Source organism: Panulirus ornatus, chromosome 26 (assembly GCF_036320965.1).
Source record: "Panulirus ornatus isolate Po-2019 chromosome 26, ASM3632096v1, whole genome shotgun sequence".
In the NCBI taxonomy this organism is placed as follows: domain Eukaryota; kingdom Metazoa; phylum Arthropoda; class Malacostraca; order Decapoda; family Palinuridae; genus Panulirus; species Panulirus ornatus.
The window spans coordinates 11333256-11356576 of NC_092249.1; the positions used below are offsets into that span (position 1 = coordinate 11333256).

At 42.2% G+C, this 23321-nt stretch overlaps 1 protein-coding gene across 2 annotated transcripts in view; it reads right to left on the minus strand.

Moving 5' to 3' along the window:
- LOC139757449 (uncharacterized) overlaps positions 1 to 23321 on the minus strand; it is a 652064-nt gene that overhangs the window by 385827 nt on the left and 242916 nt on the right. For both annotated transcript variants that reach the window (XM_071677974.1, XM_071677975.1), the window contains exon 9: positions 2679 to 2819. In XM_071677974.1, coding sequence (XP_071534075.1) covers positions 2679 to 2819 — 141 coding nt within the window. The remainder of the gene's footprint in view (positions 1 to 2678; positions 2820 to 23321) is intronic.

Genomic DNA, 23321 nt, shown 5'->3' on the forward strand with positions numbered 1-23321 from the left:
ATATGTCTATATATATATATATATATATATATATATATATATATATATATATATATATATATATATATATATATATATGTCTATATATATATATATATGTCTATATATATATATATATGTCTATATATATATATATATATATATATATATATATATATATATATATATATACATATATATATATACACTTATTTATTTATTTTGCTTTGTCGCTGTCTCCCGCGTTTGCGAGGTAGCGCAAGGAAACAGACGAAAGAAATGGCACAACCCATCCCCATACAGAATGTGCACACACACACGCAAATATACATACCTATACATCTCAATGCACACATATGTATACACACACAGACACATATATATATACCCACGCACACAATTCACACTGCCTGCCCCTATTCATTCCCATCGCCACCTCGCCACACATGGAATACCATCCCCCTCCCCCCTCATGTGTGCGAGGTAGCACTAGGAAAATAAAACAAAGGCCCCATTCGTTCAAACTCAGTCTCCAGCTGTCACGCCATAATACCCAAAACCACAGCTCCCTTTACACATCCAGGCCCCACACAACTTTCCATGGTTTACCCCAGACGCTTCACATGCCCTGATTCAATCCACTGACAGCACGTCAACCCCGGTATACCACATCGATCCAATTCACTCTATTAACTGCCCGCCTTTCACCCTCCTGCATGTTCAGGCCCCGATCACACAAAATCTTTTTCACTCCATCTTTCCACCTCCAATTTGGTCTCCCTCCTCTCCTCGTTCCCTCCACCTCCGACACATATATCCTCTTGGTCAATCTTTCCTCACTCATTCTCTCCATGTGCCCAAACCATTTCAAAACACCCTCTTCTGCTCTCTCAACCACGCTCTTTTTATTTCCACATATCTCTCTTACCCTTACGTTACTCACTCGATCAAACCACCTCACACCACACATTGTCCTCAAACATCTCATTTCCAACACATCCATCCTCCTGCGCACAACTCTATCCATAGCCCACGCCTCGCAACCATACAACATTGTTGGAACCACTATTCCTTCAAACATACCCATTTTTGCTTTCCGAGATAATGTTCTCGACTTCCACACATTCTTCAAGGCCCCCAGAATTTTCGCCCCCTCCCCCACCCTATGATCCACTTCCGCTTCCATGGTTCCATCCGCTGCCAGATCCACTCCCAGATATCTAAAACACTTTACTTCCTCCAGTTTTTCTCCATTCAAACTCACCTCCCAATTGACTTGACCCTCAACCCTAATGTACCTAATAACCTTGCTCTTATTCACATTACTCTTAACTTTCTTCTTCCACACACTTTACCAAACAGAGACAGAGACATAAACATATATATACACATGTACATATTAATACTTGCTGCCTTCATCCATTCCCATCATCACCCCATCACATATGAAAAACAGTACCCCTTTGCCCCCACGCGTGCGAGGTAGCCCTAAGAAAAGACAACAAAGTCCACATTCGTTCACACTCACTCTAGCTGTTATGTGTAATGCACCGAAACTAAAGCTCCCTTTCCACATCCAGTCCCTACAAAACTTTCCATGGTTTACCCCAGACACTCTAAATGCCCTGGTTCAATCCACTGACAGCACATCGATCCCAGTATATGATATTGTTCCAATTCACTCTATTCGTTGTACACCTTTCACCCTCCTGTATGTTCAGGCCTCGATTGCTTAAATTCTTTTTCACTCCATCCTTCCACCTCCAATTTGATCTCCCACTTCTCTTTCTTCCCTCCACCTCTGACACAAGTATCCTCTTTGTCAATCTTTCCTTGCTCGTTGCCTCCATGTGTCTAAACAATTTCAACACACCCTCTTCTGCTCTCTCAACCAAACTCCCCTTGTTACCACACATCTCTCTTACACTTTCATTACTTACTCGATCAAACCACCTCACATCACATACTGTCCTCAGACATTTCATTTCCAACACATCCACCCTCCTCTGCACAACCCTATCTATAGCCCAAGCCTCGCAACCATATGAAACTGTTGGAGCCACTATTCCTTTAAACATACTCATTTTTCCTTTCCGAGATAACGTTCTCGCCTTCCACATATTCTTCAACACTCCCAGATCCTTCGCCCAATCCCCCATCCTGTGACTCACTTCCGCTTCCAGGGTTCCATCCGCTGCTGAGTCCGCTCCCAGATATCTAAAACATTTGAGTTCCTCCAGCTTTTCTCCATTCAAACGTACATCCCAATTAACTTGTCCCTCAACCCTACTGAACCTGATAACCTTTCCCTTATTCACATTTACTTTCAACTTTCTTCTTTCACACACTTTACTAAACTCAGTCACCAACTTCTGCAGTTTCTCACCTGAATCAGCCTCCTGCATGTATTTTCGTATATGTTGAACTTCCATACTTTCATTTCAAAATGCATTGTCAATGTACTAGTATCTTAAATTTGTACACATTATGAAATGGAGGTTCTTTATATGACATAAAAAATGCTCTTCAGTGCATGCTTGTAGTCTTTAATAGAAAAACATTTTTCATGATTTTAAATATTGATTCATTAGCGAAATTCTGATTCAAGCTCAATCCAACAAACAATCATGAAAAAAAGTTCATCATTACCATGGAAGCCACTGAATAGGACAATGCTTTACTTAGCAGCATTCACTCACCTGTTGCCTATTTGAGTGTCCAAAGCTCGATATATATGCTTCATAAGATATAGGGGTGAGTGTAAGCAGATCCACACTGACAGTATCCAGCTGAATCATATTCAACAATACCCGCCCTCTACTTGTTATTTGAGATGACAGCTGAAAAATAAAACAAATAATTTCAACAGGGATGATAACAAACACCAAACTATAACATAACAAAATAGTAAATGCAAAATTTTAGAATAAAATTACTTAGTGAATAATCCTAAAACAATACTGATTACATCAACATCTCAGCTGTGGCAATGTCATTGGACACAATAGTAAAACCGTTAAAATGCAGAGCTTGATACTTATGGCCTTAAATATGTGATTAAGAGCAGTAAGATGCATAAGTATGAGCTAGAAGACTTGCAGCAATGTCAAATGTCCATATTTGATGAAAGTTGCATGAGCAGCATTTTATTCATGCATATTTTCTTTGTACAATTACAATGTCTTCATCATTCTTTCAATAACTATTCTTTCTATTTCCTCATGTCATCTACAAAACATACTCTTAATCTTTTTCCACCTCTGCCTTCTGGAACTGTGCCAGGTAAAAACAAATTCATCATTTACCTTGCTATAATAATATAAATCTTATAATATAAATAATATATATCTGGGAGTGGATCTGGCAGCGGATGGAACCATGGAAGCGGAAGTGGATCATAGGGTGGGGGAGGGGGCGAAAATTCTGGGGGCCTTGAAGAATGTGTGGAAGTCGAGAACATTATCTCGGAAAGCAAAAATGGGTATGTTTGAAGGAATAGTGGTTCCAACAATGTTGTATGGTTGCGAGGCGTGGGCTATGGATAGAGTTGTGCGCAGGAGGGTGGATGTGCTGGAAATGAGATGTTTGAGGACAATGTGTGGTGTGAGGTGGTTTGATCGAGTGAGTAACGTAAGGGTAAGAGAGATGTGTGGAAATAAAAAGAGCGTGGTTGAGAGAGCAGAAGAGGGTGTTTTGAAGTGGTTTGGGCACATGGAGAGAATGAGTGAGGAAAGATTGACCAAGAGGATATATGTGTCGGAGGTGGAGGGAACGAGGAGAAGAGGGAGACCAAATTGGAGGTGGAAAGATGGAGTGAAAAAGATTTTGTGTGATCGGGGCCTGAACATGCAGGAGGGTGAAAGGAGGGCAAGGAATAGAGTGAATTGGAGCGATGTGGTATACCGGGGTTGACGTGCTGTCAGTGGATTGAATCAAGGCATGTGAAGCGTCTGGGGTAAACCATGGAAAGCTGTGTAGGTATGTATATTTGCGTGTGTGGACGTATGTATATACATGTGTATGGGGGTGGGTTGGGCCATTTCTTTCGTCTGTTTCCTTGCGCTACCTCGCAAACGCGGGAGACCGTGACAAAGTATAATAATAATAATATAAAAGAAACAATTTGGAGGAAAGAGAAGAGACAATTTTTCTAAACTTTGGAAAAACATTTGACAAAGAAAACTACAGAACTTTATTGGAGCAAAACAAAACATCAAAGGTAATCTAGGAAAATGGATCAAAGAATTTTCAACTAACATAAAATTCAAAGTGGGTGTAAATGGAACCATGTCTCAAGAGGAAAATATTCTCTCTGAAGTACCACAAGGAATGGTATAGATTAGCTTCAGAATTATCTAGAATATCTTCATAATTTCAACAAAGAAGGAGAGATAAAAAGAACAGTCATATATTTTGCAGAGGGAGAATGATTGAGTAAAAGAATAGGATCACCAAAGGAAAAGGAACATTAGAAAAAGATGTAAATATTTTACAAATGGGCAGCTAGAATCTGATTGAATTTAATGAAAAGATTTTTGAGCTAATAATCTTGGGAGCACTTTACAAAATATCAGTTCTCCATACAAAGGTCCAGTAGTCAAAGAAAAATACAGAGGAAACATAATAAGTTATCATGAATGAAAATCTTGAAGCGAAATGATAATACATAATATCAAGCCAAAAAAATAAAAGGCATGATAAATGAGAACTTTCATGATGAGCGACTGGTATGGCCAAATACTTAATGCATAAGAAAAAAACTGAATTTTGCTGTGTCATATGGAAACCATTCACGCAAATGGATATAAGTGAGAGAGACTGCAAAAAAACTTCAAAAGCAAGAATGAATGACTGAGACCCAGCTTATCTATTCCAACACAACTCAACCTAGCTCTTTTTCTGTTAATTTCTGGAACATCCACAGCTTCAAATTCAACCTCTACACTGTAGAACATAATCTGTCTTATCCCTGGGGATAGGGGAGAAAAAATACTTCCCATGCATTCCTCACATGTCACAGAAGTCGACTAAAGGGGACGGGAGTGGGGGGCTAAAAAACCCTCCCCTCCTTGTATTTTAACTTCCTAAAAGGGGAAACAAAAGAAGGAGTCAAGCGGGAAGTGCTCATCCTCCTCAAAGGTTCAGATTGGGGTGTCTAAATGTGTGTGGATGTAACCAAGGTGAGAAAAAAGGAGAGATAGGTAGTATATTTGAGGAAAGGAACCAGGATGTTTTGGCTCTGAGTGAAACGAAGCTCAAGGATAAAGGGGAAGAGTGGTTTGGGAATGTTTTGGGAGGAAAGTCAGGGGTTGGTGAGAGGACAAGAGCAAGGGAAAGAGTAGCACTACTCCTGAAACAGGAGTGGTGAGAGTATGTGATAGGGTGTAAGAAAGTAAACTCTAGATTGATATGGGTAAAACTGAAAGTGGATGGAGAGAGATGGGTGATTATTGGTGCATATGCACCTGGGCATGAAAAGAAAGATCAAGAGAGGCAAGTGTTTTGGGAGCAGCTGAGTGAGTGTGTTAGTAGTTTTGATGCACGAGACCGGGTTATAGTGATGGGTGATTTGAATGCAAAGGTGAGTAATGTGGCAGTTGAAGGAATAATTGGCATGCATGGGGTGTTCAGTGTTGTAAATGGAAATGGTGAAGAGCTTGTAGATTTAAGTGCTAAAAAACGACTGGTAATCAAAAATACCTGGTTTAAAAAGACAGTTATACATAAGTATACATACGCAAGTAGGAGAGATGGCCAGACCAAATTGGAGGTGGAAGATGGAGTGAAAAAGATTTTGAGTGATTGGAGCCTGAACATGCAGGAGGGTGAAAGGCATGCAGGGAATAGAGCAAATTGGAACGATGAGGTACACTGGGGTCGACGTGCTGTCAATGGATTGAACAAGGGCATGTGAAGCATCTGGGGTAAACCATGGAAAGTTCTGTGGGGCCTGGATGTGGAAACAGAGCTGTGGTTTCGGTGCATAATTACATGACAATTAGAGACCAAGTGTGAGCGAATGTGGCCTTTGTTGTCTTTTCCTAGTGCTACCTCGCACACATGAGGGGGGAGGGGGTTTTTATTTCATGTGTGGCAGGGTGACGATGGGAATGAATAAAGGCAGTCAATATATATTATGTACATGTGTATATATGTATATGTCTGTGTGTGTATATATATGTATACGCTGAGATGTATAGGTATGTGTATTTGCGGGTGTGGACATGTATGTATATACATGTGTATGTGGGTGGGTTAGGCCATTCTTTCATCTGTTTCCTTGTGCTACCTCGCTAACGCGGGAGACAGCGACAAAACAAAATAGATGAATAAATAATATATATATATATATATATATATATATATATAGCTGTCATGTAATAATGCACCGAAACCACAGCTCCCTTTCCACATCCAGGCCCCACAGAACTTTCCATGGTTTACCCCAGACGCTTCACATGCCCTGGTCCAATCCATTGAAAGCATATCAACCCCGGTATACCATATCGTTCCAATTCACTCTATTCCTTGCACGGCTTTCACCCTCCTGCATGTTCAGGCCCTGATCACTCAAAATCTTTTTCACTCCATCTTTCCACCTCCAATTTGGTCTCCCACTTCTCCTCATTCCCACCACATCTGACACATATATATCCTCTTGGTCAATCTTTCCTCACTCATTCTCTCCATGTGACCAAACCATTTCAAAACACCCTCTTCTGCTCTCTGAACAATACTCTTTTTATTACCACACATCTCTCTCATCCTTACATTACTTACTCGATCAAACCACCTCACACAGCATATTGTCCTTCAAACATCTCATTTCCAGCACATCCATCCTCCTGCGCAAAACTCTATGCATAGCCCACACCTCACAACCATATAACATTGTTGGAACCACTTTTCCTTCAAACATACCCATTTTTGCTTTCCGAGATAATGTTCTCGACTTTCACACATTTTTCAACACTCCCAGAATTTTCTCCCCCTACCCCATCCTATGATTTACTTCCGCTTCCATGGTTCCATCCGCTGCCAAATCCACTCCCAGATATCTAAAACACTTCACTTCCTCCAGCTTTTCTCCATTCAAACGTACCTCCCAATTTACTTGTCGCTCAACCCTACTGTACCTAATAACCTTGCTCTTATTCACATTTACTCTCAGCTTTCTTATTTCACACACTTTACCAAACTCAGTCACCAGCTTCTGCAGTTTCTCACATGAATCAACCACCAGCGCTGCATCATCAGCGAACAACAACTGACTCACTTCCCAAGCTCTCTCATCCACAACAGACTGCATACTAGCCCCTCTTTCCAAAACTCTTGCATTCACCTCACTAACAACACCATCCATAAACGAATTAAACAACCATGGAGACATCACACACCCCTGCCGCAAACCTACATTCACTGAGAACCAATCACTTTCCTCTCTTCCTACACGTACACATGCCTTACATCCTCGATAAAAACTTTTCATTGCTTCTAACAACTTGCCTCCCACACCATATATTCTTAATACCTTACCCTGAGCATTTCTAGGGTAGTAAGTGGTGGGATGAAGAGGTAAGATTATTAGTGAAAGAGAAGAGTGAGGCATTTGGACGATTTTTGCAGGGAAAAAATGCAAACGAGTGGGAGATGTATAAAAGAAAGAGGCAGGAGGTCAAGAGAAAGGTGCAAGAGGTGAAAAAGAGGGAAAATGAGAGTTGGGGTGAGAGAGTATCATTAAATTTTAGGGAGAATAAAAAGATGATTTGGAAGGAGGTAAATAAAATGCTGTAAGACAAGGGAGTAAATGGGAACTGCAGTGAAGGGGGCTAATGGGGAGGTGATAACAAGTAGTGGTGATGTGAGGAGATGGAGTGACTATTTTGAAGGTTTATTGAATGTGTTTGACGATAGAGTGGCAGATATAGGGTGTTTTGGTTGAGGTGGTGGGCAAAGTGAGAGGGTTAGGGAAAATGATTTGGTAAATAGAAAAGACGTAGTAAAAGCTTTGTGGAAGATGAAAGCTGGCAAGGCAGCAGGTTTGGATGGTATTGCAGTTGAATTTATTAAAAAAGGGGGTGACTGTATTGTTGACCGGTTGGTAAGGATATTTAATGTATGTATGATTCATGGTGAGGTACCTGAGGATTGGCAGAATGCTTGCATAGTGCCATTGTACAAAGGCAAAGGGGATAAGAGTGAGTGCTCAAATTACAGAGGTATAAGTTTGTTGAGTATTCCTGGTAAATTATTTGGGAGGGTATTGATTGAAAGGGTGAAAGCATGTACAGAGCATCAGATTGGGGAAGAGCAGTGTGGTTTCAGAAGTGCTAGACGATGGGTGGATCAGGTGTTTGCTTTGAAGAATGTATGTGAGAAATACTTAGAAAAACAAATGGATTTGTATGTAGCATTTATGGATCTGGAGAAGGCATATGATAGAGTTGATAGAGATGCTTTGTGGAAGGTATTACGAATATATGGTGTGGCAGGCAAGTTGTTAGAAGCAGTGAAAAGTTCTTATCGAGGATGTAAGGCATGTGTACGTGTAGGATGAGAGGAAAGTGATTGGTTCTCAGTGAATGTAGGTTTGCAGCAGGGGTGTGTGATGTCTCCATGGTTGTTTAATTTGTTTATGGATGGGGATGTTAGGGAGGTGAATGCAAGCGTTGAGTTTTGGTAAGAGGGGCAAGTATGCAGGCTGTTGTGGATGAGAGAGCCTGGGAAGTGAGTCAGTTGTTGTTCGCTGATGATACAGCAAGTTGTCAGAAGCAGTGAAAAGTTTTTATCAAGGATGTAAGGCATGTGTATGTGTAGGAAGATAGGAAAGTGGTTGGTTCTCAGTAAATGTAGGTTTGTGACAGTGGTGTGTGATGTCTCCATGGTATTTAATTTCTTTATGGAGAGGGTTGTTAGGGAGGTGAATGCAAGAGTTTTGGAAGAAGGGGCAAGTATGCAGTCTGTTGTGGATGAGAGAGCTTGGGAAGTGAGTCAGTTGTTGTTTGCTGAAGATACAGCGCTGGTAGCTGATTCATGTGAGAAACTGCAGAAGCTGGTGACTAAGTTTGGTAAAGTGTGTGAAAGAAGAAAGTTGAGAGTAAATGTGAATAAGAGCATGGTTTTTAGGTACAGTACGGTTGATGGTCAAGTCATACATAAATATATATATATATATATATATATATATATATATATATATATATATATAAAGATATGTATATATATGGGGGTGTCTAAATGTGTGTGGATGTAACCAAGATGAGAAAAAAGGAGAGATAGGTAGTATGTTTGAGGAAAGAAATCTGGATGTTTTGGCTCAGAGTGAAACGAAGCTCAAGAGTAAAGGGGAAGAGTGGTTTGGGAATGTCTTGGGAGTAAAGTCAGGGGTTAGTGAGAGGACAAGAACAAGGGAAGGAGTAGCACTACTCCTGAAACAGGAGTGGTGGGAGTATGTGATAGAGTGTAAGAAAGTAAATTCTAGATTGATATGGGCTAAAACTGAAAGTTGATGGAGAGAGATGGGTGATTATTGGTGAATATGCACCTTTGCATGAGAAGAAAGATCATGAGAGGCAAGTGTTTTGGGAGCAGCTGAATGAGTTTGTTAGTGGTTTTGGTGCACAAGACCAGGTTATAGTGATGGGTGATTTGAATGCAAAGGTGAGTAATGCGGCAGATGAAGGAATAATTGGTATACATGGGGTGTTCAGTGTTGTAAATGGATATGGTGAAGAGCTTGTAGATTTATGTGCTGAAAAAGGACTGGTGATTGGGAATACCTGGTTTAAAAAGCGAGATATACATAAGTATACGTATGTAAGTAGGGAGATAGCCAGAGAGCATTATTGGATTACGTGGTAATTGATAGGCGCATGAAAGAGAGACTTTTGGATGTTAATGTGCTGAGAGGTGCAACTGGAGCGATGTCTGATCATTATCTTGTGGAGGCGAAGGTGAAGATTTGTAGGGGTTTTCAGAAAAGAAGAGAGAATGTTGGGGTGAAGAGAGTGGTGAGAGTAAGTGAGCTTGGGAAGGAGACTTGTGTGAGGAAGTACCAGGAGAGACTGAGTACAGAATGGAAAAAGGTGAGAACAAAGGAGGTAAGGGGAGTGGGGGAGGAATGGGATGTATTTAGGGAAGCAGTGATGGCTTGCGCAAAAGATGCTTGTGGCATGAGAAGCATTGGAGGGGGGTTGATTAGAAAGGGTAGTAAGTGGTGGGATGAAGAGGTAAGATTACTAGTGAAAGAGAAGAGAGAGGCATTTGGACGATTTTTGCAGGGAAAAAATGCAATTGAGTGGGAGATGTACAAAAAGAAAGAGGCAGGAGGTCAAGAGAAAGGTGCAAGAGGTGAAAAAGAGGGCAAATGAGAGTTGGGGTGAGAGAGTATCATTAAATTTTAGGGAGAATAAAAAGCTGTTTTGGAAGGAGGTAAATAAAATGCGTAAGACAAGGGAGTAAATGGGAACTTCAGTGAAGGGGGCTAATGGGGAGGTGATAACAAGTTGTGGTGATGTGAGGAGATGGAGTGAGTATTTTGAAGGTTTATTGAATGTGTTTGATGATAGAGTGGCAGATATAGGGTGTTTTGGTTGAGGTGGTGTGCAAAGTGACAGGGTTAGGGAAAATGATTTGGTAAATAGAGAGGAGGTAGTAAAAGCTTTGCGGAAGATGAAAGCTGGCAAGGCAGCAGGTTTGGATGGTATTGCAGTTGAATTTATTAAAAAAGGGGGTGACTGTATTGTTGACTGGTTGGTAAGGATATTTAATGTATGTATGATTCATGGTGAGGTACCTGAGGATTGGCAGAATGCTTGCATAGTGCCATTGTACAAAGGCAAAGGGGATAAGAGTGAGTGCTCAAATTACAGAGGTATAAGTTTGTTGAGTATTCCTGGTAAATTATTTGGGAGGGTATTGATTGAGAGGGTGAAGGCATGTACAGAGCATCAGATTGTGGTAGAGCAGTGTGGTTTCAGAAGTGCTAAACGATGGGTGGATCAGGTGTTTGCTTTGAAGAATGTATGTGAGAAATACTTAGAAAAACAAATGGATTTGTATGTAGCATTTATGGATCTGGAGAAGGCATATGATAGAGTTGATAGAGATGCTTTTTGGAAGGTATTATGAATATATGGTGTAGCAGGCAAGTTGTTAGAAGCAGTGAAAAGTTCTTATCGAGGATGTAAGGCATGTGTACGTGTAGGAAGAGAGGAAAGTGATTGGTTCTCAGTGAATGTAGGTTTGCGGCAGGGGTGTGTGATGTCTCCATGGTTGTTTAATTTGTTTATGGATGGGGTTGTTAGGGAGGTGAATGCAAGAGTTGAGTTTTGGTAAGAGGGGCAAGTATGCAGGCTGTTGCGGATGAGAGAGCTTGGGAAGTGAGTCAGTTGTTGTTCGCTGATGATACAGCACTGGTGGCTGATTCATGTGAGAAACTGCAGAAGCTGGTGACTGAGTTTGGTAAAGTGTGTGAAAGAAGAAAGTTAACAGTAAATGTGAATAAGAGCAAGGTTATTAGGTACAATAGGGTTGAGGGTCAAGTCAATTGGGAGGTAAGTTTGAATGGAGAAAATATCTGGGAGTGGATCTGGCAGCAGATGGAACCATGGAAGTGGAAGTGAATCATAGGGTGGGGGAGGGGGCAAAAATTCTGGGAGCCTTGAAGAATTGTTGGAGGTCGAGAACATTATCTCGGAAAGCAAAAATGGGTATGTTTGAAGGAATAGTGGTTCCAACAATGTTGTATGGTTGCGAGGCGTGGGCTATGGATAGAGTTGTGCGCAGGAGGATGGATGTGCTGGAAATGAGATGTTTGAGGACAATGTGTGGTGTCAGGTGGTTTGATCGAGTAAGTAACGTAAGGGTAAGAGAGATGTGTGGAAATAAAAAGAGCGTGGTTGAGAGAGCAGAAGAGGGTGTTTTGAAATGGTTTGGGCACATGGAGAGAATGAGTGAGGAAAGATTGACCAAGAGGATATATGTGTCAGAGGTGGAGGGAACTAGAAGTGGGAGACCAAACTGGAGGTGGAAAGATGGAGTGAAAAAGATTTTGTGTGATTGGGGCCTGAACATGGAGGAGGGTGAAAGGAGGGCAAGGAATAGAGTGAATTGGATCGATGTTGTATACCGGGGTTGACGTGCTGTCAGTGGATTGAATCAGGGCATGTGAAGCGTCTGGGGTAAACCATGGAAAGCTGTGTAGGTATGTATATTTGCGTGTGTGGACGTATGTATATACATGTGTATGGGGGTGGGTTGGGCCATTTCCTTCGTCTGTTTCCTTGCGCTAGTGTTTTAGTGTTTTAGATAAATATAATAGAATAAATATATATATGTATATCCAAAACTCTTGCATTAACCTCCGTAACAACCCCATCCATAAACAAATTAAGCAACGATGAAGACATCACGCATTCTTGCCACAAACCGATATTCACTGCAAACCAATCACTTTCCTCTCTTCCTACATATACACATGCCTTACATCCTCGATAAAAACTTTTCACTGCTTCTAGCAACTTATCTCCCACACCATTTTCTCTTAATACCTTCCACATACCCTCTCTATCAACTCTATCATATGTCATCCCCAGATCCATAAATGCTACATACAAATTCATCTGTTTTTCTAAGTATTTCTAACATACATTCTTCAAAGCAAACACCTGATCCACACATCCTCTACCACTTCTGAAACCACAGTGCTCTTCCCTAATCTGATGCTCTGTACATGCCTTTACCCTCTCAATCAATACCCTCCCATATAATAGCCCAGGAATATTCAACAAAGTTATGCCTCTGTAATTTGAACATTCACCTTTATCCCCTTTGCCTTTGTACAATGGCACTATGCATGCATTCCGGTAATACTCAGGCACTTCACCATGAACCACACATACATCGTATATCTTCGCCAACCAGTCAACAACACAGTCAACACCTTTTTATATAAATTCACATCATTAAAAGCCAAACCTGCCACCTTGCTGGCTTTAATCTTCTGCAAAGCTTTCACTACCTCTTTTCTGTTTACCAGATCATTCTCCTTGACCCTCTCACTTTGCAAACCAGCAAAATACCCTATATCTCCCACTCTATCATTTAACACATTCAACAAACCTTCAAAATACTCACTCCATCTCATCACATCACCACTTGTTATTACCTTCCCATAAGCCCCCTTCACTGATCTTCACATTTGTTTTCTTGTTCCATGCATTTTGTTTAACTCCTTCCAAAACTTCTTTTTATTCTCCATAAAATTTAATGATACTCTCTTACCCCATCTCTCATTTGCCCTCTATTTCACCTCTTGCAACTTTCGCTTGACCTCTTGCCTCTTTCTTTTATACATCTCCCAGTCATTTCCACTATTTCCCTGCAAAAATAGTCCAAATGTCTCTCTTCTATTCCACTAACAATCTTACTTCATCCCACCACTCACTACCCTTTCTAATCTTCCCACCTCTTTTGGAGAGAGGGGCAAGTATGCAGTCTGTTGTAGATGAGAGGGCTTGGGAAGTAAGTCAGCTGTTGTTCGCTGATGATACAGCGTTGTTGGCTGATTCAGGTGAGAAACTACAGAGGCTGGTGATTGAGTTAGGTAAAGTGTGTGAAAGAAGAAAGCTGACAGTAAATGTGAATAAGAGCAAGGTTATTAGGTTCAGTAGGGTTTAGGGACAAGTAAACTAGGAGGTGAGTTTGAATGGAGAAAAACTGGAAGAAGTGAAAACTGGAAGAAGTGAAGTGTTTTAGATATCTGGGAGTGGATTAGGCAGTGGATGGAACCAAGGAAGCAAAAGTGCGTCAGAGGGTGGGGAAGACGGCGAAGGTTCTCGGAGCGTTGAAGAATGAGGGGAAGGCAAGAACATTATCTCAGAGAGCAAAAAGGGTATGTTTGAAGGAATAGTGGCTCCAACGATGTTACATGGTTGTGAGGCATGGGCTATAGATAGTGTTGTGCAGATGAGGGTGGATGTGTTGGAAATGAGATGTTTGAGGACAATATGTGGTGTGAGGTGGTTTGATCGAGTAAGTAATGAAAGGGTGAGACAGATGTTTGGCAATAAAAAGAGTGTGGTTGAGAGAGCAGAAGAGAGTGTACTGAACTGAGTGTGAACGAATGTGGTTGTTTGTCCTTTCCTAGCACCACCTCATGAGGTGAGGGGGGATGTTATTTCATGTGTGGCGAGGTGGCGATGGGAATGAATAAAGGCAGCAAGTAGGTATTATGCACATTTGTATATATGTCTATGTTTTAGCAGACGACTACAAGCTTTCATCCTCCAAAATGAAATGCAGCGAGAGGGGCAGGCGATATATATATATATATATATATATATATATATATATATATATATATATATATATATATATATATATATATCAGTTTGCATCAGCCTTCACTCCTGTCTGCAGTAGCATGCTTTCCGACATGTTTCATGAGCTCCTCTTCACCAACGGAACTACCTTGGCCCACCAGTGATGCTACTACGTTTGTGAATCAAGAACCATTGCAACACAAACCTCGCCAGGTGGTAGAGTGTCCCGCAGTGTATCGAGACAGACTTCCCCAGAACTTTTTTAAAGGGGAAGTAAATGTTTATAGTTGTGTTACTGGAGTGATAGTTTTCATACATGGTGCTTTGACAAGAAAATAGTGAAATTGGAAAAAATGTAGCTTAGACATTGAAGCTTATTGATACAGTGGTTAAAGTGATGAGAACTACTATTGACATTTGTGTAAATAAATTATACATTTCCTTTTTCCATAGCCAGAGGTTGAACCATTATGTGACATTCATTTTCTCATTTCATTCCAAGCTAGAAGTTTCAGTTTTCTAAATTGTTTCTTACATTTTTCATATGTATTTATATGTATGTGTGTGTGTGTGTGTATATGTGCGTATGTATGTGTATGTGTGTGTATGTGTATATTTATTATTTTTTTTATTATACTTTGTCGCTGTCTCCCGCGTTTGCGAGGTAGCTCAAGGAAACAGACGAAAGAAATGGCTCAACCCCCCCCATACACATGTATATACATACGTCCACACACGCAAATATACATACCTACACAGCTTTCCATGGTTTACCCCAGACGCTTCACATGCCTTGATTCAATCCACTGACAGCACGTCAACTCCGGTATACCATATCGATCCAATTCACTCTATTCCTTGCCCTCCTTTCACCCTCCTGCATGTTCAGGCCCCGATCACACAAAATCTTTTTCACTCCATCTTTCCACCTCCAATTTGGTATCCCTCTTCTCCTCGTTCCCTCCACCTCCGACACATATATCCTCTTGGTCAATCTTTCCTCACTCATTCTCTCCATGTGCCCAAACCACTTCAAAACACCCTCTTCTGCTCTCTCAACCACGCTCTTTTTATTTCCAAACATCTCTCTTACCCTTACGTTACTCACTCGATCAAACCACCTGACACCACACATTGTCCTCAAACATCTCATTTCCAGCACATCCATCCTCCTGCGCACAACTCTATCCATAGCCCACGCCTCGCAACCATACAACATTGTTGGAACCACTATTCCTTCAAACATACCCATTTTTCCTTTCCGAGATAATGTTCTCGACTTCCACACATTCTTCAAGGCTCCCAGAATTTTCGCCCCTCCCCCACCCTATGATCCACTTCCGCTTCCATGGTTCCATCCGCTGCCAGATCCACTCCCAGATATCTAAAACACTTCACTTCCTCCAGTTTTTCTCCATTCAAACTCACCTCCCAATTGACTTGACCCTCAACCCTACTGTACCTAATAACCTTGCTCTTATTCACATTTACTCTTAACTTTCTTCTTCCACACACTTTACCAAACTCAGTCACCAGCTTCTGCAGTTTCTCACATGAATCAGCCACCAGCGCTGTATCATCAGCGAACAACAACTGACTCACTTCCCAAGCTCTCTCATCCCCAACAGACTTCATACTTGCCCCTCTTTCCAAAACTCTTGCATTTACCTCCCTAACAACCCCATCCATAAACAAATTAAACAACCATGGAGACATCACACACCCCTGCCGCAAACCTACATTCACTGAGAACCAATCACTTTCCTCTCTTCCTACACGTACACATGCCTTACATCCTCGATAAAAACTTTTCACTGCTTCTAACAACTTGCCTCCCACACCATATATTCTTAATACCTTCCACAGAGCATCTCTATCAACTCTATCATATGCCTTCTCCAGATCCATAAATGCTACATACAAATCCATTTGCTTTTCAAAGTATTTCTCACATACATTCTTCAAAGCAAACACCTGATCCACACATCCTCTACCACTTCTGAAACCACACTGCTCTTCCCCAGTCTGATGCTCTGTACATGCCTTCACCCTCTCAATCAATACCCTCCCATATAATTTACCAGGAATACTCAACAAACTTATACCTCTGTAATTTGAGCACTCACTCTTATCCCCTTTGCCTTTGTACAATGGCACTATGCACGCATTCCGCCAATTCTCAGGCACCTCACCATGAGTCATACATACATTAAATAACCTTACCAACCAGTCAACAATACAGTCACCCCCTTTTTTAATAAATTCCACTGCAATACCATCCAAACCTGCTGCCTTGCCGGCTTTCATCTTCCGCAAAGCTTTCACTACCTCTTCTCTGTTTACCAAATCATTTTCCCTACCCCTCTCACTTTGCACACCACCTAGACCAAAACACCCTATATCTGCCACTCTATCATCAAACACATTCAACAAACCTTCAAAATACTCACTCCATCTCCTTCTCACATCACCACTACTTGTTATCACCTCCCCATTTGCGCCCTTCACTGAAGTTTCCATTTGCTCCTTTGTCTTATGCACTTTATTTACCTCCTTTATTTACCCCTGGGGATAGGGGTGAAAGAATACTTCCCACGCATTCCTCGCGTGTCGTAGAAAGCGACTAGAGGGGACGGGAGCGGGGGGCCAGAAATCCTCCCCTCCTTGTATTTTTCTAACTTTCTAAAATGGGAAACAGAAGAAGGAGTCACGCGGGGAGTGCTCATCCTCCTCGAAGGCTCAGATTGGGGTGCCTGAATGTGCGTGGATGTAACCAAGATGTGAAAAAAGGAGAGATAGGTAGTATGTTTGAGGAAAGGAACTTGGATGTTTTGGCTCTGAGTGAAACAAAGCTCAAGGGTAAAGGGGAAGAGTGGTTTGGGAATGTCTTGGGAGTAAAGTCAGGGGTTGGTGAGAGGACAAGAGCAAGGGAAGGAGTAGCACTACTCCTGAAACAGGAGTTGTGGGAGTATGTCATAGAATGTAAGAAAGTAAATTCTCGATTAATATGGGTAAAACTGAAAGTTGATGGAGAGAGATGGGTGATTGTTGGTGCATATGCACCTGGGCATGAGAAGAAAGATCATGAGAGGCAAGTGTTTTGGGAGCAGCTGAATGAGTGTGTTAGTGGTTTTGATACACGAGACCGGTTTATCGTGATGGGTGATTTGAATGCAAAGGTGAGTGATGTGGCAGTTGAGGGAATAATTGGTATACATGGGGTGTTCAGTGTTGTAAATGGAAATGGTGAAGAGCTTGTAGATTTATGTGCTGAAAAAGGACTGATGATTTGGAATACCTGGTTTAAAAAGCGAGATATACATAAGTATACTTATGTAAGTAGGAGAGATGGCCAAAGAGCGTTATTGGATTACGTGTTAATTGACAGGCGCGCGAAAGAGAGACTTTTGGATGTTAATGTGCTGAGAGGTGCAACTGGAGGGATGTCTGATCATTATCTTGTGGAGGCTAAGGTGAAGATTTGTATGGGTTTTCAGAAAAGAAGAGTGAATGTTGGGGTGAAGAGGGTGGTGAGAGTAAGTGAGCTTGGGAAGGAGACTTGTGTGAGGAAGTACCAGGAGAGACTGAGTACAGAATGGAAAAAGGTGAGAACAATGGAAGTAAGGGGAGTGGGGGAGGAATGGGATGTATTTAGGGAATCAGTGATGGATTGCGCAAAAGATGCTTGTGGCATGAGAAGAGTGGGAGGTGGGTTGATTAGAAAGGGTAGTGAGTGGTGGGATGAAGAAGTAAGAGCATTAGTGAAAGAGAAGAGAGAGGCATTTGGACGATTTTTGCAGGGAAAAAATGCAATTGAGTAGGAGATGTATAAGAGAAAGAGACAGGAGGTCAAGAGAAAGGTGCAAGAGGTGAAAAAAAGGGCAAATGAGAGTTGGGGTGAGAGAGTATCATTAAATTTTAGGGAGAATAAAAAGATGTTCTGGAAGGAGGTAAATAAAGTGCGTAAGACAAGAGAGCAAATGGAAACTTCAGCGAAGGGCGCAAATGTGTCGGAGGTGGAGGGAACGAGGAGAAGAGGGAGACCAAATTGGAGGTGGAAAGATGGAGTGAAAAAGATTTTGTGTGATCGGGGCCTGAACATGCAGGAGGGTGAAAGGAGGGCAAGGAATAGAGTGAATTGGAGCGATGTGGTATACCGGGGTTGACGTGCTGTCAGTGGATTGAATCAAGGAATGTGAAGCGTCTGGGGTAAACCATGGAAAGCTGTGTAGGTATGTATATTTGCGTGTGTGGACGTATGTATATACATGTGTATGGGGGTGGGTTGGGCCATTTCTTTCGTCTGTTTCCTTGCGCTACCTCGCAAACGCGGGAGACAGCGACAAAGCATGTGAAACATCTGGGGTAAACTATGGAAAGGTATGTGGGGCTTGGATACGGATAGGGAGCTGTGGTTTCAGTGCATTACACATGAAAGCTAGAGACTGAATGTGAACAAATGTGGCATTTTTGTCTATTTTCCTGGCACTATCTCACTGAAGGAGGGGGTAGTGATGCTGTTTCCTGTGGAGCAGGGTGGTGCCAGGAATGGATGAAGGCAAGGAAGTATGAATATGTACTTGTGTATATATGTATGTCTTTGTATGTGTATGTATATGCATACATGTTGATATGTAAATGTGCATGTATGGGCATATATATATATATATATATATTATCCCTGGGGATAGGGGATTAAGAATACTCTCCACATATTCCCTGCGTGTCGTAGAAGGCGACTAAAAGGGGAGGGAGCGGTGGGCTGGAAATCCTCCCCTCTCGTTTTTTTTTTTTTTCTTTTTAATTTTCCAAAAGAAGGAACAGAGTGGGGCCAGCTGAGGATATTCCAAAAAAGGCCCAGTCCTCTGTTCTTAACGCTACCTCGCTAATGCGAGAAATGGCGAATAGTTAAAAAAAAAAGAAAAATATATATATATATATAAGAATGTGTGGAAGTCGAGAACATTATCTCGGAAAGCAAAAATGGGTATGTTTGAAGGAATAGTGGTTCCAACAATGTTGTATGGTTGCGAGGCGTGGGCTATGGATAGAGTTGTGCGCAGGAGGATGGATGTGCTGGAAATGAGATGTTTGAAGACAATGTGTGGTGTGAGGTGGTTTGATCGAGTGAGTAACGTAAGGGTAAGAGAGATGTGTGGAAATAAAAAAAGAGTGGTTGAGAGAGCAGAAGAGGGTGTTTTGAAGTGGTTTGGGCACATGGAGAGGATGAGTGAGGATAGATTGACCGAGAGGATATATGTGTCGGAGGTGGAGGGAGCAAGGAGAAGAGGGAGACCAAATTGGAGGTGGAAAGATGGAGTGAAAAAGATTTTGTGTGATTGGGGCCTGAACATGCAGGAGGGTGAAAGGAGGGCAAGGAATAGAGTGAATTGGAGCGATGTGGTATACCGGGGTTGATGTGCTGTCAGTGGATTGAATCAAGGCATGTGAAGCGTCTGGGGTAAACCATGGAAAGCTGTGTAGGTATGTATATTTGCGTGTGTGGATGTGTATGTATATACATGTGTATGGGGGGGGTTGGGCCATTTCTTTCGTCTGTTTCCTTGCGCTACCTCGCAAACGCGGGAGACAGCGACAAAGTATAAAAAAAAAGAAAAATATATATTATCCCTGGGGATAGGGAATTAAGAATACTTCCCACGTATTCCCTGCGTGTCGTAGAAGGCGACTAAAAGGGGAGGGAGCGGGGGGCTGGAAATCCTCCCCTCTCTTTTTTTTTAAATTTTCCAAAAGAAGGAACAGAGGGGGCCAGGTGAGGATATTCCAAAAAAGGCCCAGTCCTCTGTTCCTAACGCTACCTCGCTAATGCGGGAAATGGCGAATAGTTTAAAAGAAAGAAAGAAAATATATTATTATTGCTATCGGTATCATCAGTGACAAGCCATGCATCACAAAATTCCACACCCTTCCTTCCTTCACCTTAGGCAACCACACCAAAGACGCAGACACATTACTACTGCCTTGCTTGCCTGCACCTTGTCCACTTGACTACTACAGCCCTGCCTGCACGCGTGTATGCATGTCATACGACAGCATCAGCAGCAGCACAGAAAAAGAAGTAGCAGAAACACCGTACAGGGGCAACACAGAGATGTGCCAACAATGGGTGGCGGGTGAGGAGGAAGAAGAAGAAGAACTTTGCTGTGATGATGCAGAGGGCTTGGACACAAAATCAACAACACCAAAAGTAAGTCCAACACCACCATCACAACCTCCTTCACCTCGTCCAGTCCTGCGCCTGAACCCAGGCCCGCTTCCTGCACAGGCCCGACTGGCTCAATCCTCAGAGCCAATCCTTTTCCCGAAGTTATCGAGGATGTAAGGCATGTGTACGTGTAGGAAGAGAGGAAAGTGATTGGTTCTCAGTGAATGTAGGTTTGCGGCAGGGGTGTGTGATGTCTCCATGGTTGTTTAATTTGTTTATGGATGGGGTTGTTAGGGAGGTGAATGCAAGAGTTTTGGAAAGAGGGGCAAGTATGAAGTCTGTTGGGGATGAGAGAGCTTGGGAAGTGAGTCAGTTGTTGTTCGCTGATGATACAGCGCTGGTGGCTGATTCATGTGAGAAACTGCAGAAGCTGGTGACTGAGTTTGGTAAAGTGTGTGAAAGAAGAAAGTTAAGAGTAAATGTGAATAAGAGCAAGGTTATTAGGTACAGTAGGGTTGAGGGTCAAGTCAATTGGGAGGTGAGTTTGAATGGAGAAAAACTGGAGGAAGTGAAGTGTTTTAGATATCTGGGAGTGGATCTGGCAGCGGATGGAACCATGGAAGCGGAAGTGGATCATAGGATGGGGGAGGGGGCGAAAATTCTGGGAGCCTTGAAGAATGTGTGGAAGTCGAGAACATTATCTCAGAAAGCAAAAATCGGTATGTTTGAAGGAATAGTGGTTCCAACAATGTTGTATGGTTGCGAGGCGTGGGCTATGGATAGAGTTGTGCGCAGGAGGATGGATGTGCTGGAAATGAGATGTTTGAGGACAATGTGTGGTGTGAGGTGGTTTGATCGAGTAAGTAACGTAAGGGTAAGAGAGATGTGTGGAAATAAAAAGAGCGTGGTTGAGAGAGCAGAAGAGGGTGTTTTGAAATGGTTTGGGCACATGGAGAGAATGAGTGAGGAAAGATTGACCAAGAGGATATATGTGTCGGAGGTGGAGGGAACGAGGAGAAGAGGGAGACCAAATTGGAGGTGGAAAGATGGAGTGAAAAAGATTTTGTGTGATCGGGGCCTGAACATGCAGGAGGGTAAAAGGAGGGCAAGGAATAGAGTGAATTGGATCGATGTGGTATACCGGGGTTGACGTGCTGTCAGTGGATTGAATCAGGGCATGTGAAGCGTCTGGGGTAAACCATGGAAAGTTGTGTAGGTATGTATATTTGCGTGTGTGGATGTGTATGTATATACATGTGTATGGAGGTGGGTTGTGCCATTTCTTTCGTCTGTTTCCTTGCACTACCTCGCAAATGCGGGAGACAGCGACAAAGCAAAAAAAAAAAAGAAAATTTATATTATTCTGGGGATAGGGGTGAAAGAATACTTCCCACGCATTCCTCGCGTGTCGTAGAAGGCGACTAGAGGGGACGGGAGCGAGGGGCCAGAAATCCTCCCCTCCTTGTATCTTTTTAACTTTCTAAAATGGGAAACAAAAGGAGTCGCGCAGGGAGTGCTCATCCTCCTCGAAGGATCAGATTGGGGTGCCTAAATGTGTGTGGATGTAACCAAGATGTGAAAAAAGGAGAGACAGGTAGAGTGTTTGAGGAAAGGAACCTGGATGTTTTGGCTCTGAGTGAAATGAAGCTCAAGGGTAAAGGGGAAGAGTGGTTTGGGAATGTCTTGGGAGTAAAGTCAGGGGTTAGTGAGAGGACAAGAGCAAGGGAAGGAGTAGCACTACTCCTGAAACAGGAGTGGTGGGAGTATGTGATAGAATGTAAGAAAGTAAATTCTCGATTAATATGGGTAAAACTGAAAGTTGATGGAGGGAGATGGGTGATTATTGGTGCATATGCACCTGGGCATGAGAAGAAAGATCATGAGAGGCAAGTGTTTTGGGAGCAGCTGAATGAGTTTGTTAGTGGTTCTGATGCACGAGACCGGGTTATAGTGATGGGTGATTTGAATGCAAAGGTGAGTAATGTGGCAGTTGAGGGAATAATTGGCATACATGGGGTGTTCAGTGTTGTAAATGGAAATGGTGAAGAGCTTGTAGATTTATGTGCTGAAAAAGAACTGGTGATTGGGAATACCTGGTTTAAAAAGCGAGATATACATAAGTATACGTACGTAAGTAGGAGAGATGGCCAGAGAGCGTTATTGGATTATGTGTTAATTGACAGGCGTGCAAAAGAGAGACTTTTGGATGTTAATGTGCTGAGAGGTGCAACTGGAGGGATGTCTGATCATTATCTTGTGGAGGCTAAGGTGAAGATTTGCATGGGTTTTCAGAAAAGAAGAGTGAATGTCGGGGTGAAGAGGGTGGTGAGAGTAAATGAGCTTGGGAAGGAGACTTGTGTGAGGAAGTACAAGAAGAGACTGAGTACAGAATGGAAAAAGGTGAGAACAATGGAAGTAAGGGGAGTGGGGGAGGAAAGGGATGTATTTAGGGAAGCAGTGATGGATTGCGCAAAAGATGGTTGTGGCATGAGAAGAGTGGGAGGTGGGTTGATTAGAAAGGGTAGTGAGTGGTGGGATGAAGAAGTGAGATTATTAGTGAAAGAGAAGAGAGAGGCAGTTGGACGATTTTTGCAGGGAAAAAATGCAATTGAGTGGGAGATGTATAAAAGAAAGAGACAGGAGGTCAAGAGAAAGGTGCAAGAGGTGAAAAAGAGGGCAAATGAGAGTTGGGGTGAGAGAGTATCATTAAATTTTAGGGAGAATAAAAAGATGTTCTGCACGGAGGTAAATAAAGTGCATAAATAAAGTGGGTTGGGCCATTTCTTTTGCCTGTTTCATTGCGCTACCTCGCAAACGCGGGAGACAGCGACAAAGCAAAAAGAAAAAAAATA